Source organism: Ovis aries, chromosome 1, assembly GCF_016772045.2.
Source record: "Ovis aries strain OAR_USU_Benz2616 breed Rambouillet chromosome 1, ARS-UI_Ramb_v3.0, whole genome shotgun sequence".
Classification (NCBI taxonomy): Eukaryota; Metazoa; Chordata; class Mammalia; order Artiodactyla; family Bovidae; genus Ovis; species Ovis aries.
The window spans coordinates 585,437-599,417 of NC_056054.1; the positions used below are offsets into that span (position 1 = coordinate 585,437).

The 13,981-nt window shown below is 58.1% G+C and overlaps 1 protein-coding gene across 1 annotated transcript; it reads right to left on the reverse strand.

Annotated features, from left to right (window-relative positions):
* Positions 1-3,992: 3,992 nt before the first annotated feature.
* On the reverse strand, positions 3,993-13,519 carry LOC121817697 (uncharacterized). The gene is made up of 4 exons (XM_042239143.2): positions 13,464-13,519; positions 8,526-8,760; positions 7,866-8,278; positions 3,993-6,269 (listed from the first exon to the last, which is right to left on the reverse strand). The coding sequence occupies exons 1-4, from the start codon at positions 13,517-13,519 to the stop codon at positions 5,843-5,845; spliced, it is 1,131 nt and encodes a 376-aa protein (XP_042095077.1). The 3' UTR covers positions 3,993-5,842.
* Between the last annotated feature and the right edge of the window lie 462 nt (positions 13,520-13,981).

A 13,981-nucleotide genomic window follows, 5' to 3' on the forward strand; every position in this document is an offset into this window, starting at 1 on the left:
GCGCACACGTGTGTGCAGGTGTGTGTGCCGTGGCACGTGTGGGCATCTCTGCACGTGTGAGTGCATGCGTGTGCATGCCTGTTGTGTGGCTGCACTGTGGGTGTGCATGAGTGTGTGTGTGTGTCCATTCACGCTGAACACAGAGGTGTTTCTGTAGCTGTGGTAGAAACTCCCCAGCGCCATTCTAAACCTATGTAATAAATAGCAGCGTGGCCTGTGGACCTGCCTCTGGAAGCTGCTGAGCGAGGACAGTCCCTGCAAGGCCAGGGGGCACCAGCACTCCTGATCTCATGGGCAAAAACCAGCTTCCACGGGCAATGGCCGCACGCCTGTGCCTTCGACAAGCCACGGGGCATGTGTTGACGTCAAGCAAGCACGAAAGAGATGTGCACACGGGGTGTGTGTGAAGGGAAGGGTGTGGCAGTGGCCGCGTGCAGGAGTCCCAGGCGCTCCTGCAGCCCTGAGCTGGGGACCTTCCACCCCAGGGCCCCGCATCCCTGCTGAGCACCCCGGCTGTCCCACACGGCCTGCTCAGTGAGTGTCAGCCGCGGCTCCCGCCATAGCCCTCAGGTTCCCCCAAGGCTGAGGCCAAGGCCCAGCCCGGGCCAGGAGCCTGGAGGTGGGCACACGCGTCCCTACTGGCTGAGACTTGTGCCGAGAGCTGAGGCCCCATCTGCTCTGAGGGCTGAGGGTGCTGGGCAGCGGGTGGCGGAAGCTGCCCATGCTGCCCCCGTGGGGTCCCCCGCACCCGCTCGGGGCGACAGGTCTGGAGGGAGGTCCGGGAAAGTCACACCTGTGCGCCATCTGTTCCCATGACACAGGGCGGCTTTTCATCCCCTCTTCATCGGACTGTCTAGTGGGTCCCCATCGCAAGGGGGCGTCTTGGCCCCAGTCCCACCCCATGTGTGTCTGCTGGCTTCTGCGCGGCTCTGGAAGGGAGCGTGGCCAGCCGGGGGCGGGGGGCGGCGGGCAGTGGGGGCACCTTCCTGTTCCACAGGGTGGGAAACAGAACATGAGGCAGAGGGGACGCCACGTCGTCCATCAGCCAGGACACCGAGATGCTGGTGCCCAGGACGGCCAGGCCGGAAGCGTCCAGGACACCAGTGTCCAGCATTGATGACAAGGTGGATGGCCCAGCAGCAAAGGTGCAGATGAGACAAGAAGGCTGTTCCCACGCCTGGGCACACGCAGAGCCTGCGCATGTGCAGAAACCTCGCATGTCTTTAGGAATCGGGGCGACGCGGATGCGGACTGCACCTCCGTTCCCTCGGCAGACTGGGGACTGATGCCACCAACTACCCACAGGGGTTCCTGTTGACAGCGGAGTGCAACCGGGCACCGGTGTGGCCCAGCCCGCCCTCCAGAGCCAGCCCTGCGGGCACGCGCACACGTGAGCACTCACAGCAGCCCCTGTTGGGAGGAGGTCAGACGTCTGTGCACACAAGGACAGAGGGAGACGGCGGCGCTTCACCCAGGACCGCGGGCGAGCGCAGCCACACCAGCGACGCGCATGGGTCTCACGGCCACCGTGTCAGGAGGCGTGGCACCAAGTCCTTCCATCAGGTTCAAACAGACAAAGCCGGCTGTGGTGTTTGGTGGCGTGAAATGTGTGCAGAGACACCCAAGAAACACAGGGATGTGGCTGACCTCGGGGCCGGTGACTCTGATGGCAGAGCCTGCCCCGGGGACTGGAGGCCGGTGGTCAGAAAGGAGGGCGGAGGGCCAGGGTGCGACCCGGGGGTGAGGGCAGAGGGGTGAGGGGAAGGCGCTGCAGCCGGACACAGCTGCCTCCACCTGGCTGGAGCATCTAAGTGACACCGAGTGTTAGAGCTGGCAGACTGCTTGGGAGCGAGTGTCTGTGAACAGAGAGAGTCAGGGTGATGTGTCACGTCCTAATGCCGGAGGTGGGTGGGTGAACGCAGGGTTGCTCCTGAGTTTCCAGGGGCCACGGGCTCTGGCTTCCCTGAGGAGCTCGGCCTCCTGCAGCAGGTAGGGCCTGATCACACCGGCCTGTGGACAGTGGTTCCGCAGCCACCGGGGCTCACTGAGGGCCGGGCCCCCAGGGAGGTGCTGGGGCTTGATCTGACCTGCAGCTCTGGGCACTGTGCCCACAGGCCTGTGGGCGGAGGTCGGAGGTCGGAGGTCACGGAGTGAAGGCTGAGCCTGGGCTCCACAGCCACCCCCCGGCACTGGGTCCAGGTGTGGTCCGGCTGCACGAAGGCTGCCCAGGAAGCTGTCTGTCCCTCCAGGCCCCGCGTGTGCTGGTTTTGCTGTGAGTGGTGTCCAGCGGCCGACCCTGCTTCAGGTCCTCCTTCCAAACGAGGACAGAGTCTGCTGGAACCGACAGGCTCGGAGGCGGGGACGGGCCGTCTGGGGGACGCCAGCCCGAGGAGGAGTCCTCCCCGGCTCCTGAGCGCTGGGCTCCTCCTCAGTCTCCTTCCCAGCCTCCACTCGGGGTGAGAGGGCTCCAGGGGAGCTTCTGGGACAGCCCTGCAGTGGCCGAGGGGGACAGGGAGGCCTGCGGAGGGGCCGGGGTCGCCTTCGGCACCCCCGAGGCTCCCAGACCCGCTGGTGAAGCCCAGATCCTCTGGAGTCTCCTCCGTGTGTGAGTCATGCCAGCCTTAGCTCCCTCCCTGGAAACTGGAAAGGCTGGACAAAGCAGTCCCATGGTTAGCACTCTGCTCGTCCACTTCCGGGGGCCCGGGTTCAATCCCTGGCTGGGGAGCCCAGGCCTTTGAGAGGAGGGACCCTTGTGAGGTGAGCCCTGTGTTCACTTCTGCTCTCTCCCAAAGGGCGCTTTCCAAACTGCGGGGCAGGGCAGCAGAGCCCGAGGGAGCAGAGGCCTTGCTGGGCGGGGAACGGAGGTCAGACTTCAGGGTTGCCGAGGGGCCTCGCGCTTGAGGGGACTCCTGGGTGCTCGGAGCTCCTGAGCTGGTCACGCCCAGAGGCAGCTGCCAGAGGCCCGGGGCCGACAGAACCTCAGGAGGAGCTCAGCGCGGCAGCTCCTCCAGGGAGGGGGTGGTTGGTGGGCCTCCTGGCTTCCCAGCTGAGGCTGCTGGGCGACACTGTGGGAGTAAGGGGCTCACCGCGAGGGTGAGAAGCGCCCCTTGGTGAGTAGCGCAGAACCGCTGTGGGCTTGAGCTGACACCCGAGACCGCGCTCCGCAGGTCCCGGGCACCTCCTCCCCAAACGATCTCACCACCGTACAAGGCGACAGAGCAAGAGACGGACCCAGAGACGAGCCACACGGTGGAGCTGGCAGGAACTGTGGGACAGTGGCAGCTGCTGAGCTGAAGACCACGAGGAGTGAAGGATGGGCAAAAGGGCTGAGTAGCAAACGAGAATTCTCTACCCAGCGGGAGTGTTCTTCAGAAATGAGACGGAAAGAGTCAGAATCCGAGTCAGTCCCACGCACGTGCTCCACAGGAGATGCTGCAGGGAATTCTCCGGGCTGAGGGAGACCCTCTCAGGTGGAGGTGCAGATGAGCAAGAATGACCAGACAGCCCAGGAAGGCGAAATGAATAGGCAGCTACAAACAGGACACTGTCTGTGTGCAGACGGCGTAATCTGTATCTAGAGCATCCAAAAGAAGTCACTACAAAAACTATCAGAACTAACATCCGTTTTGGCAGGACTGGAAGACCAACATACAAAACAGCTGTGTCTCTGTACACTAGCAGGAAGCCAGCCGGAAATAAAACGGAGAGAAATAATCCCACCTACCGCAGTGCCAAACTGAAACTCAAATCAATTTAACAAACAAAAGTGCAAGACTTAATACACTGAAAAGGGCCGAATGTTGCTGAAATAGCTGAAGAGCTCCAGATAAAGGCAAAAGCATTCCACGTGCAGAAATGCGAAGACGACACGGTGAAGACGCCGACCCCCAGCTGACTGGCAGATCCTCGTCAGAATTCTAGCTGGCTTTTTTTTTTTTTTTTTCCGGAAGCTGACAAGTTCAAAATTCACATGGACATACATGAGACCCAGAATAGCCAAAACGTTGTTGAAAAAGAACAGAGTTTCAGGATGCGTAGTTTTCACTTCAAGACTTACTACAGAGAGAGTAATCAAGACAGCAGCGCTGACTTGAGAGGCATACAGAACAATGGAATATCCCTGAGATTTCAGAAAAAAGCTCGTATTTCACGTCAATTTTTTTTAAAAAAGAGGCCAACACAATCCATTGGGAAAAGAATGGTGATTTCAGTATATGATGCTGGGACAGGTGAATTTCCGCTTGCAAAAGAATAAATCTGAACCACCTACCTCACACCATGTATAAAAATTACAGTGGAGTTAAGATAATAAAAAAGATCACAGACCTAGGTATAAGAGCTAAAATGATGAAACTTTTTAGGAGAGAACATAGTTGTAAGTCTTAATGACTTGGTTTAGGCAGTGATTTCTTCGACATGACGCCAAAAGCACGGCAATGAAAGATTGCTAACACGAACTTCATCAGGGTTAAAGACCTACCTGCGTCAAAGCACGTCGTCAGGGACGTGAAGAAGCAACCCACAGAGCGGGAGGAAAACTGTGCAAACCGTGTGTCTGATGCAGGACTTGCATCCAGAGCATAAAGAAAATTTACAACTCAGTGAGAAGAAGACAAATAGCACAATTTTGAAATAGGCAAAGACTCTGAATAGATTTTTCTTTAAAGAAGATGTACAGATTGTCAATAAGCTCAGGAAAATATGCTCAATGTTCGCCATCTTTAGGGAAATACAAGTCAGAATCCTAATGTGTGTGGCCACCCCGTACCCACCACTGATGCCCAGATAGACAAGAAGGAAGTGTTGGATCAGACGCGGAGAAACTGGAACTCTCGTTTGTTGCTGCTGTTTTCTAAAATAGCACCGTCTCGGGAGTTCCTCGGCCTCCAGTGCTTAGGACTTGGTGCTTTCACAGCTGTGACCCGGGTTCAGTCCCTGGAGGATGTAAGATCCTGCAAGGCACATAGCATGGTTAAAATAAAATAAAGTGAAGTAAAAGACTTTGGACCTCAAGGAGGCCAAATTAGTCCACCCTAAAGGAAATCTGAAGAAGATCAGCCCTGGGATTTCTTTTTTTCTTTTTTTTTGGCCCTGGGATTTCTTTGGAAGGAATGATGCTAAAGCTGAAGCTCCAGTACTTTGGCAAAAGAGTTGACATATTGGAAAAGACTCTGATGCTGGGAGGGATTGGGGGCAGGAGGAGAAGGGGACGACAGAGGATGAGACGGCTGGATGGCATCACTCACTCGATGAATGTGAGTCTGAGTGAACTCCTGGAGTTGGTGATGGACAGGGAGGCCTGGCGTGCTGCGATTCATGGGGTCGCAGAGTCGGACACGACTGAGTGACTGAACTGAACTGAACTGAAAGAAATCAGTCCTGAATATTCATTGGAAGCACTGATGCTGAAGCTGAAGCTCCAATACTTCAGCCACCCAATGCGAAGAGCTGACTCATTTGAAAAAACCCTGATGCTGGGAAAGCCTGAGGGCAGGAGGAGAAGGGGAGCACAGAGGATGAGGTGCTTGGATGGCATCACCGACTCCATGGACATGGGTTTGGGTGGGCTCCGGGCGTTTGGTGATGGACAGGGAGGCCTGGTGTGCTGCGGTTCACGGGGTCGCAGAGAGTCGGACACGACTGAGCGCCTAGACTGCAACAGTAACAGCAAAGTGAAAGAAGATAAAATAGGCTCACTTGTTTTTTTTTTAATTTTTAAAAGTTAAAAAAATCCTTTTGCTGCACCTTGTGGCTTACGGGGTTTAGCGCGCCGAGCAGGCGCTGAACCCGGGGCTCCAGCAGTGAGCACCACACTGGTCCCGGGACACCGGGGACCCCGGGCTCAGTCACTTGGGAAAGCAGCACTGGGGCTCAGGGTGTTGGAAGTGGAGTGGCTGTGTGAGTGGGGATTCCACTCAGTGGTCCCTGTCTCCCCTCCCCGCGAACGAATGCTTCTCTTAACACATGCCTTCACTGCTGCGTGAGCCACAATCCCCTGGAAACGGAAACCACACAAGCGCTCGTCACCTCTTGTTTGGGGCACAGGCCTCGAAGCGTGGCTGCTGGCCGCGCGGCGGCTCTGCCCACCTTTCTGCGGGACCGCCATTCTGCCCCCTCGCAGCTGCACCATTTTGCGCTCCGGTCTCCCCACGCCCTCCTTTTTGTTCTTGTTGAAACAGGAGCTGCTTCGATGGGTGTGAGGGCAGGGCACCTGCCGGTTTTCGCTCTGTGATCCTGGCGCTGGGTGGGGAGCGGGGTCACAGGCGGACCTGGGAGCGTGGTGCACACAGGTCAGAGCTCTGGCAGGATCCCGGGGCCAGGGCAGGTGGAGCCGCAGGGAGAGCAGTGTGGGAAGGGGGCCCGATCCGCTTGGGAGGCAGAGTCAGAGCAGGCGGGAAGGGGTGCCCTGCCCTGGGGCCCCGGCCAGCGGTGCCCCCTCCCTGCCGTCTCCCCTCCAGCGCACGGCTGGCCCAGGCCAGCTTAGGAGCTGGTGCTGCTTGGTGGGGGACCCAGCTCCCCCAGCCATCCCCGGGCACCTGTCTGGGTCCCCACCCCTGGGACTGACATGGGCTGGCAGACGCGGGCAGGGGCTCACGGGTTCAGGGCTTGGGGGGCCCTCCCTGCTGCTGGCACTGCCCGGCATCCCGCTGGAGCAGGATGGTAGCATCTGACCCCGCGGGCCCAGGGCCTCAGGGCACAGGTGTGTCTAGGGCCAGGACGGCCTCCCAGGGGCCTGCACGGACTCTGAGGGCCTGGGCCACAGTCAGGGTTACAGGCAGAGTGGGCAGGACCCGGGGCACTCAGCATGCTGTGGGTGGGCGGGCGGGAGGCGGTCCCGGAGCTCCAGGCGAGCGGGCAGGGAGGGCGGCACCTGTCCACCCTCAGGCTGTGGGGCGGGGAGCTCCCCACAGCCTCACCCAGGGTGTCTGCGAGGGGAGGGGTGGGAGCCCCAGAGATGGGCTCGGGCAAAGGGGCCCTCAGCGGTGTTTGCGGGGAGGGGCGAGCTCCCTGCAGGCCCTGGGCGGTGCTTCCTTCTCTGGCTTTGACCCCGGGGATCTGAGCCTGAGGTGGGGGTGCGGCCCGCAGAGTGGCTGACCCGGGCCCTGGGCTTGGCCGGAAGCAGAGACAAGCTGGGGCTGGGGGTCCCACCCTGGCACCTTGTAACAGGCCTCTGTACCACCGTAACCACCACCCTGTCACTGGTCTTGACTGTAATCAACAACCTCAGCCCTGCAGAGCTCTGACCCTCACCTCACCCAGCAGGAACGTACGCACAGACGACCCTGAGCCTGATTCTAAAGCCGGGCTCCCTCCTCTGGGGTGAGGGGTGCCCGCTCCCTCTGGGTTCTGACAAACCGGCAAATAGAAGCGGACACGAGCCGAGAAGCAGGCCCCGCACCGGGCGCCTCTGCGGTGCTCACGTGCCCTCTTTCAGGACTTGTGTCCCCTTTCCTCCCCCCTTGGTGGGGACCCCGCCTGGCCTCGCCTACTCTGTCCTAGGGGTTTCTGCCCTCCGTTAGGGGTGAAAGACACCCCCTCTCCCCTGCGCCAGGACAGGCGGGGGTCGCGGGAGAGGGAGGAGATGGCCTGGCGGTGCCCGCCCCTCCTCTGCTCCAGGCAGCGGCCGGCAGTGGGCGGCTCCTGCTGTTGGGGCGGTGCGAGCAGAGAGGGTCCCGTGAGGGCTGGCGAGAGCGCAGGTGCCCAGGCTGGGTGCCCTGTGGGAAGCCCAGTGAGCCACTGGCTGGGGGCAGACGCTGTGTCAGGCCCCAGGGTGCGGAGCCTCCACGGGCTGGGTGCTGCCAGCCTCCCTGAACCCCTCTCCCCACTTCCTCCCGGGGCTCCCGCGTCACAGAATGGGTTCCCACCTGGCACAGTGGCTTCCGGAAGAGGACTCCAGGGTCACGGCCACCCCCCCAGCAGCAGCCTGGTCTGGCCGCTGAGTCTGGGTCAGCCTTGAGGGCAGAGAGCTGGGGGACCCTGTCCTCACGGCCCTGCCCAGGCAGCGAGGGCCCTGTGCATCCTGGACACAGCCAGGGCGAGCATAGGGCCTCTGCGCATAGGGCCCGCCCTTGTCGGAGAAGGGGTCACGGGTCTGTCTGCAGAGGCGTGCCCTGCAGCTGTCACACACCCTCGGCACGTGCTGTCTGGCGAGGCGGCTGCGCCTCCACACCCCCCGCCCCCCCCCCCCCGCCACGTCCTGTGTTTGCTTGGGGCCTCGGGGCAGGCGATGCCTCTCTGGAGGGCAGCAGGAGGGTGTCCACGCCTGCTGCAGGTGGGGCTGCAGACGAGGGGGGGTGCCCAGGCTGAGAACCAGCTCCGCCACCTCCCGGGGTGACCTTGGGCGCATCCTGGGGCTCAGGGCTCGGCTGTGAAGGGGGTCCCATCCCACTCAGACCCCTGTCCTGGCTGGAGCCCCCAGACCCCACACGCCTCCCAGGGAACCCTGGATGGTGGGGCAGGCCTGAGTGCGTCTGTTCAGAGGACGGTCTGGGGTCCTGGAGTGGGCTGCTGGCTCTGGGACCGACACAGGACAGGAGTGTGAGGCCGGTGGGCCGGGAGGCGTCCGTGGAGAGGCTGGCCTCGGCCTGACCCCGCAGGGCCTGTAGGAAGAAGGCGCGGCTGAGTGCCCCAGCCCGGGGCAACTGGACACTCTGCTCTGGCAGCTCCTGAGAAGGACCGTCTGGGAAGCGGCCAATCCTCAGGGCCCCGGGCTCCCCACTCTCGGGGCACGGCAGCTCTGGGGGCCCCAGCGAGTCCGCCCTGGAAGAGCCGTGGGGGCAGGCTGCCGGAGGCTGGTGAACAGCACGGCTGGAGGCCTTGGCAGGAGACACGTGTGCATAAAGGCGTGCACGCTCCTGGGTGTAATTTTTAATATTCACTTTAGACAATGTTTTACGGTTTGAAAGTTTTTCAAGCTGGATTACTTTTGCAGTTTAAAAAAAACTAAGCAAGCAAGCTGGAACTAGCACAGGTGTATCACAGGGTCCCAGGTGCTAGGACAAACCCGGGCTGGGCATCGGCTGCTATACTAGCTTTATTTGACCATGACTTTTAATGCATGTTTATATACTATTCAGAAATACCTTCAGGGGAAGGAGGAAAAGAAAAGCCTCCAATTGCTGTGGCTTAACACAGAAGGTCTTCTTCCTCACCTCACAAGAAGTAGGGAGGACCTGGCACCTAGCTTGGTTCAGTGGCTCAGGGGTGGGTGTCAGGGCCAGGTCTTTGCCTCATGGTTGCAGGATGGCTGCAGCAGGTCCAGCCATCAAGTCCACATTCAAGGTGTCATGCTAGCTGCGCAGGCCCTTCTTCTCGGGAAAGCAGGTGTCGTCAGCTCAGCATGAGTCTCAGGCCACTCCTGGCCAGGAGACAGTCTGTCAAGAAACCCATCAAGCTGGCTTGGAACAAGTGCACCTCATCCCTGGGTGTGGACCCATTCCTGATCTGAGCAAAACGGCTGAGGCGAGTGGCTGCTGTAGTGAGTGCTGGCTGGGGAGGACTGCCTTCCTGACACTTGCCTGCTCTGCACACAGCCTGAGCGGTGGGCCACAGATGTTCACGCCTTCCCATGCCCTGACGAGAGGCCCCACTCGCACAGCCTGCTCCCTGCCCCCCAGAACCCTCCTCTGACTCCTCCAAACCTTCTCCCTGCCCAAAGTGAAGACCCTCCTCCAGAAAGCCACCGGGCCTGCTGGTCTCTGCCTGCACAGGGCACTTCCGCCCATGTCCCCCAGCCTCAGCCCAGGATCCAGTGTGTCCAGGCACTTGTCCCTCTGCCCCTGTGTCCCCTACCTCCTCTCGGGCCCACCCGGGACCCCCACCTTCCCTGCCCCCCGGTCCTTCCACCTTCTTTGCCCCAAGCCGAGAACTGGGGGTTTCCAGGCCTCCTTTGCCTTCTCCCCACCCTTTCAGGTTGCTGTGCCCGCAGCTTCTCTCTGCTCCCTCCCCTGGCCGCCGCTCCTCAGGTGTGCCCCCACCCCAGGGTGCTGGTCCGAGCTCTGGCCCCCCTTCAGGTTCGCCCCACTCTTGCTGCTAAATGACTCCTCCGTGAGTCTCTCCAGAATGCTCCGTGTTCTTCCAAACCACCGATCACCTTCCAGCTATATCACTGTCTTACTAAGATTACTGTTTAATAATTCTTTCAAGATTTATGCTTTTGGCTGTGGTGGGTATTTGCTGTTTTGCCAGGGCTTTCTCCAGTTGCAGCGAGCAGGGGCATTCATTGTGGTGTGTGGGCTTCTCATTGCTTCCCTTTTTGTGGAGCAGGGGCTTCGTGAGCTAACTGGCCCCCTGGCCTGACCGCAGCCCCCCGGGCTGCCCTGGGCTTCTGAGAAGCTTGTCCTGGGCCCGTGCTCTTTCCCTCCGACTGGCAGCGTCCTGCTGCTCAGCGTCGGGCCCTCGCGCTCTCAGGTCGGCGGGAATCTCCTGATCTGCTCTGTGTGCCCGGCTTCTCCTCTCTGTAAGCGTGGCTGGCTGTGCTCTGGGGGAGCAGCTCTCCTGCCACGGTAGCTGGCGAATGTGCCCCCAGCAGCCCTCGTGCTGCTTCTGCACAGAGGCTCGGTCTCTGCCGTGGCCCCTGCCAGCCCCGCCCAGGACACACGTCTTTTGTCCAGGGGTTGGGACGGCCGGCTGGCCTACACTTCCTAAAGGGGGTGGGGTGGGTTGTAGGCTTTAGAACCTGGAAGGGAATGTCTCCTGACTAGTTTTCAAAGTTGACTAAACTTATTTAAAGTGTCGAGGTTCAATGTGGATCTTTTCTCTTCCACATAAATCTTAGTGTTTAAGGAGGTTCTTAAAAAAAAATCAGATAGCATTTTCATTAGGATTGCGCTGGGTTTAGCACAGCTTTCCCATCCCTTCTACTGTTTTTTGTATAATTTTGAAAGTCTCTATTAAAAAATGGATGCTGGCCAGGATTTGCGGCCCTCTGAGGGGCTGTGGCAGGCGAGCTCTGGCCCTGTCCGCATGTCTGCCTGTGGACCTCTGTGTGCCCCTCTATCATGTCCTCTTTGCTTGAAGCTTGTGTTTTCCTACTTGTGAGTTGGATATTTGATTATTTATCTGTTCTACGGGCTTCCTGGGAGGCGCGATGGTACAGAATCCACCTGCAATGCAGAGACCTGGGTTTGAGCCCTGGGTTGGGAAGATCCCCTGAAGAAGGAAATGGCAACTCACTCCGGTATTCTTGCCTGGAGAATCCTATGGACAGATGAGCCTGGTGGCTACAGTCCATGGGGTCAGAAAGAGGTGGACACGACTGAGCGACTAGTACTAAGGACTAGAGCCTGGGGCTGCAGTCCGCGGGGTCACAGTCAGACACAACTGAGTGGCTGAGTGTGGCGTGAGCAGCTGCCTCTGTCTTCCCCAAGTTCACTTGCAGGTTCTCGCTCCCCTTTTACACCGAAGTGAAAACCTGCACAGTCTCTGCCTCTGTGCCCTGATCTCACCTCCAGCTTTAAGAAAACAGTAAGCCATGGTTCATTCCATGCAAAGATGGGCTCAATAAAGGACAGAAATGGTCTGGACCTAACAGAAGCAGAAGATATTAAGAAGAGGTGGCAAGAATACACAGAAGAACTGTACAAAAAAGATCTTCACGACCCGGATATTCACGATGGTGTGATCACTCAGCTAGAGCCAGACATCCTGGAATGTGAAGTCAAGTGGGCCTTAGAAAGCATCACTATGAACAAAGCTAGTGGAGGTGATGGAATTCCAGTGGAGCTGTTTCAAATCCTGAAAGAGGATGCTGTGAAAGTGCTGCACTCAATATGCCAGCAAATTTGGAAAACTCAGCAGTGGCCGCAGGACTGGAAAAGGTCAGTTTTCATTCCAATCCCAAAGAAAGGCAATGCCAAAGAATGCTCAAACTACCGCACAATTGCACTCATCTCACACGCTATTAAAGTAATGCTCAAAATTCTCCAAGCCAGGCTTCAGCAATACGTGAACTTCCAGATGTTCAAGCTGGTTTTAGAAAAGGCAGAGGAACCAGAGATCAAATTGCCAACATCTGCTGGATCATGGAAAAAGCAAGAGAGTTCCAGAAAGACATCTATTTCTGCTTTATTGACTGTGCCAAAGCCTTTGACTGTGTGGATCATAATAAACTGTGGAAAATTCTGAAAGAGATGGGAATACCAGACCCCCTGACCTGCCTCTTGAGAAACCTGTATGCAGGTCAGGAAGCAACAGTTAGAACTGGACATGGAACAACAGACTGGCTCCAAAGAGGAAAAGGAGTACGTCAAGGCTGTATACTGTCACCCTGCTTATTTAACTTCTATGCGGAGTGCATCACGAGAAACGCTGGGCTGGAAGACACGCAAGCTGGAATTAAGATTGACAGGAGAAATATCAATAACCTCAAATATGCAGATGACACCACCCTTATGGCAGAAAGTGAAGAGGAACTCAAAAGCTTCTTGATGAAAGTGAAGGAGGAGAGTGAAAAAGTTGGCTTAAAGCTCAACATTCAGGAAACAAAGATCATGGCATCTGGTCCCATCACTTCGTGGGAAATAGATGGGGAAACAGTGGAAACAGGGTCAGACTTTATTTTGGGGGGCTCCAAAATCACTGCAGATGGTGACTGCAGCCATGAAATTAAAAGACGCTTGCTCCTTGGAAGGAAAGTTATGACCAACCTAGATAGTATATTTGAAAGCAAAGACATTACTTTGCCAACAAAGGTCCATCTAGTCAAGCCTATGGTTTTGTATGGATGTGAGAGTTGGACTGTGAAGAAAGCTGAGCACCGAAGAATTGATGCTTTTGAACTGTGGTGTTGGAAAAGACTCATGAGAGTCCCTTGGACTGCAAGGAGATCCAACCAGTCCATTCTAAAGGAGATCAGCCCTGGGTGTTCTTTGGAAGGAATGATGCTAAAGCTGAAGCTCCAGTACTCTGGCCACCTCATGAGAAGAGTTGACTCATTGGAAAAGACTCTGATGCTGGGAGGGACTGGGGGCAGGAGGAGAAGGGGACGACTGAGGATGAGATGGCTGGATGGCATCACCGACTGGATGGACATTGAGTCTGGGTGGACTCCGGGAGTTGGTGATGGACAGGGAGGCCTGGCGTGCTGCGATTCACGGGGTCGCAAACAGCTGGACACGACTGAGCGGCTGAACTGAACTGAACTGAAGCCGTGGTTGAGGCCACTCATGGCTGTTTAGGCACCAGCTCCACGTCTTGTCGGGAACTGTGTCCCAGTGTTTGCAAGGCCTGCAACCAGCTAGGTGCTCGCTTTCACAGCTTCCTGGTTTCGGTGCTGCTGCAGATCCCTGTTCGGACTCACCTTTAGCTTGGACGTGCTCCTCCACATCTCCCAGCGTGGGCACTCAGACCCTGAACCCGCGCGTCTCCAGCGCCTCTCTTCGGTCCTCAGACCGTGCCTGGTTGAGGGCGGGGCCCCAGGCTCACAGCGCAGTGTGCAGGCTCTTTCTGGGCTCAGGCTGCACCTGAGCCTGCTTTCCTGGCCCACAGCCTGCTCGGCCATCCAGGCCACACGGCCCATTCTGGCCCAGATTTGAGTGAGGACTTGGACGTGACCTCACCCTCAACCCACTGAGCAGGGGTCACCTCTGAGTTCCCAACCCCCACGTGGATGCCCGGCTCTGTGACAAGCTCCCGGGCAGCGTGCCTGCAGGACTCCCTGTGACCACGGGGACTGGCTGCCCCCGTGAGATGTGGCTACGGAGCAGCCAAGGACATGCAGTTTTAATTCCATTTTAACAAACTTAACCTTGAACTGATGCAGACACACGAGGCAGGAGGGGCCCACACTGGCCGCTCAGCTTGAGCCTCAGAAGCAGGAGGAGCCCCGGGGACCGCGTCGTTTGGTTCTCAGGCTACGAAAGGGCAAGTCTGAGGCCCCACGAGATGACAAGGTCCTTGTCACACCCAGGGTGACTGTGGGTGTGAGTTTTATACAGAAAAGCATACTGATAGGGTAAGAAGGGGTAATGTAAGCGTGGCG

What these genes read in the sequence shown, in the direction of transcription:
- LOC121817697 (XM_042239143.2), bottom strand. Translation starts at nt 13,519, where the DNA reads ATGGGCCGTGTGGCCTGGATGGCCGAGCAGGCTGTGGGCCAGGAAAGC. An exon ending in GGCCAGGAAAGCAGGCTCAG is followed by an intron (nt 8,761 to 13,463) that starts GTGCAGCCTGAG and finishes CGGCTCTTCCAG; the next exon opens with GGCGGACTCGCTGGGGCCCC. An exon ending in GCCTCACACTCCTGTCCTGT is followed by an intron (nt 8,279 to 8,525) that starts GTCGGTCCCAGA and finishes CCTCGTCTGCAG; the next exon opens with CCCCACCTGCAGCAGGCGTG.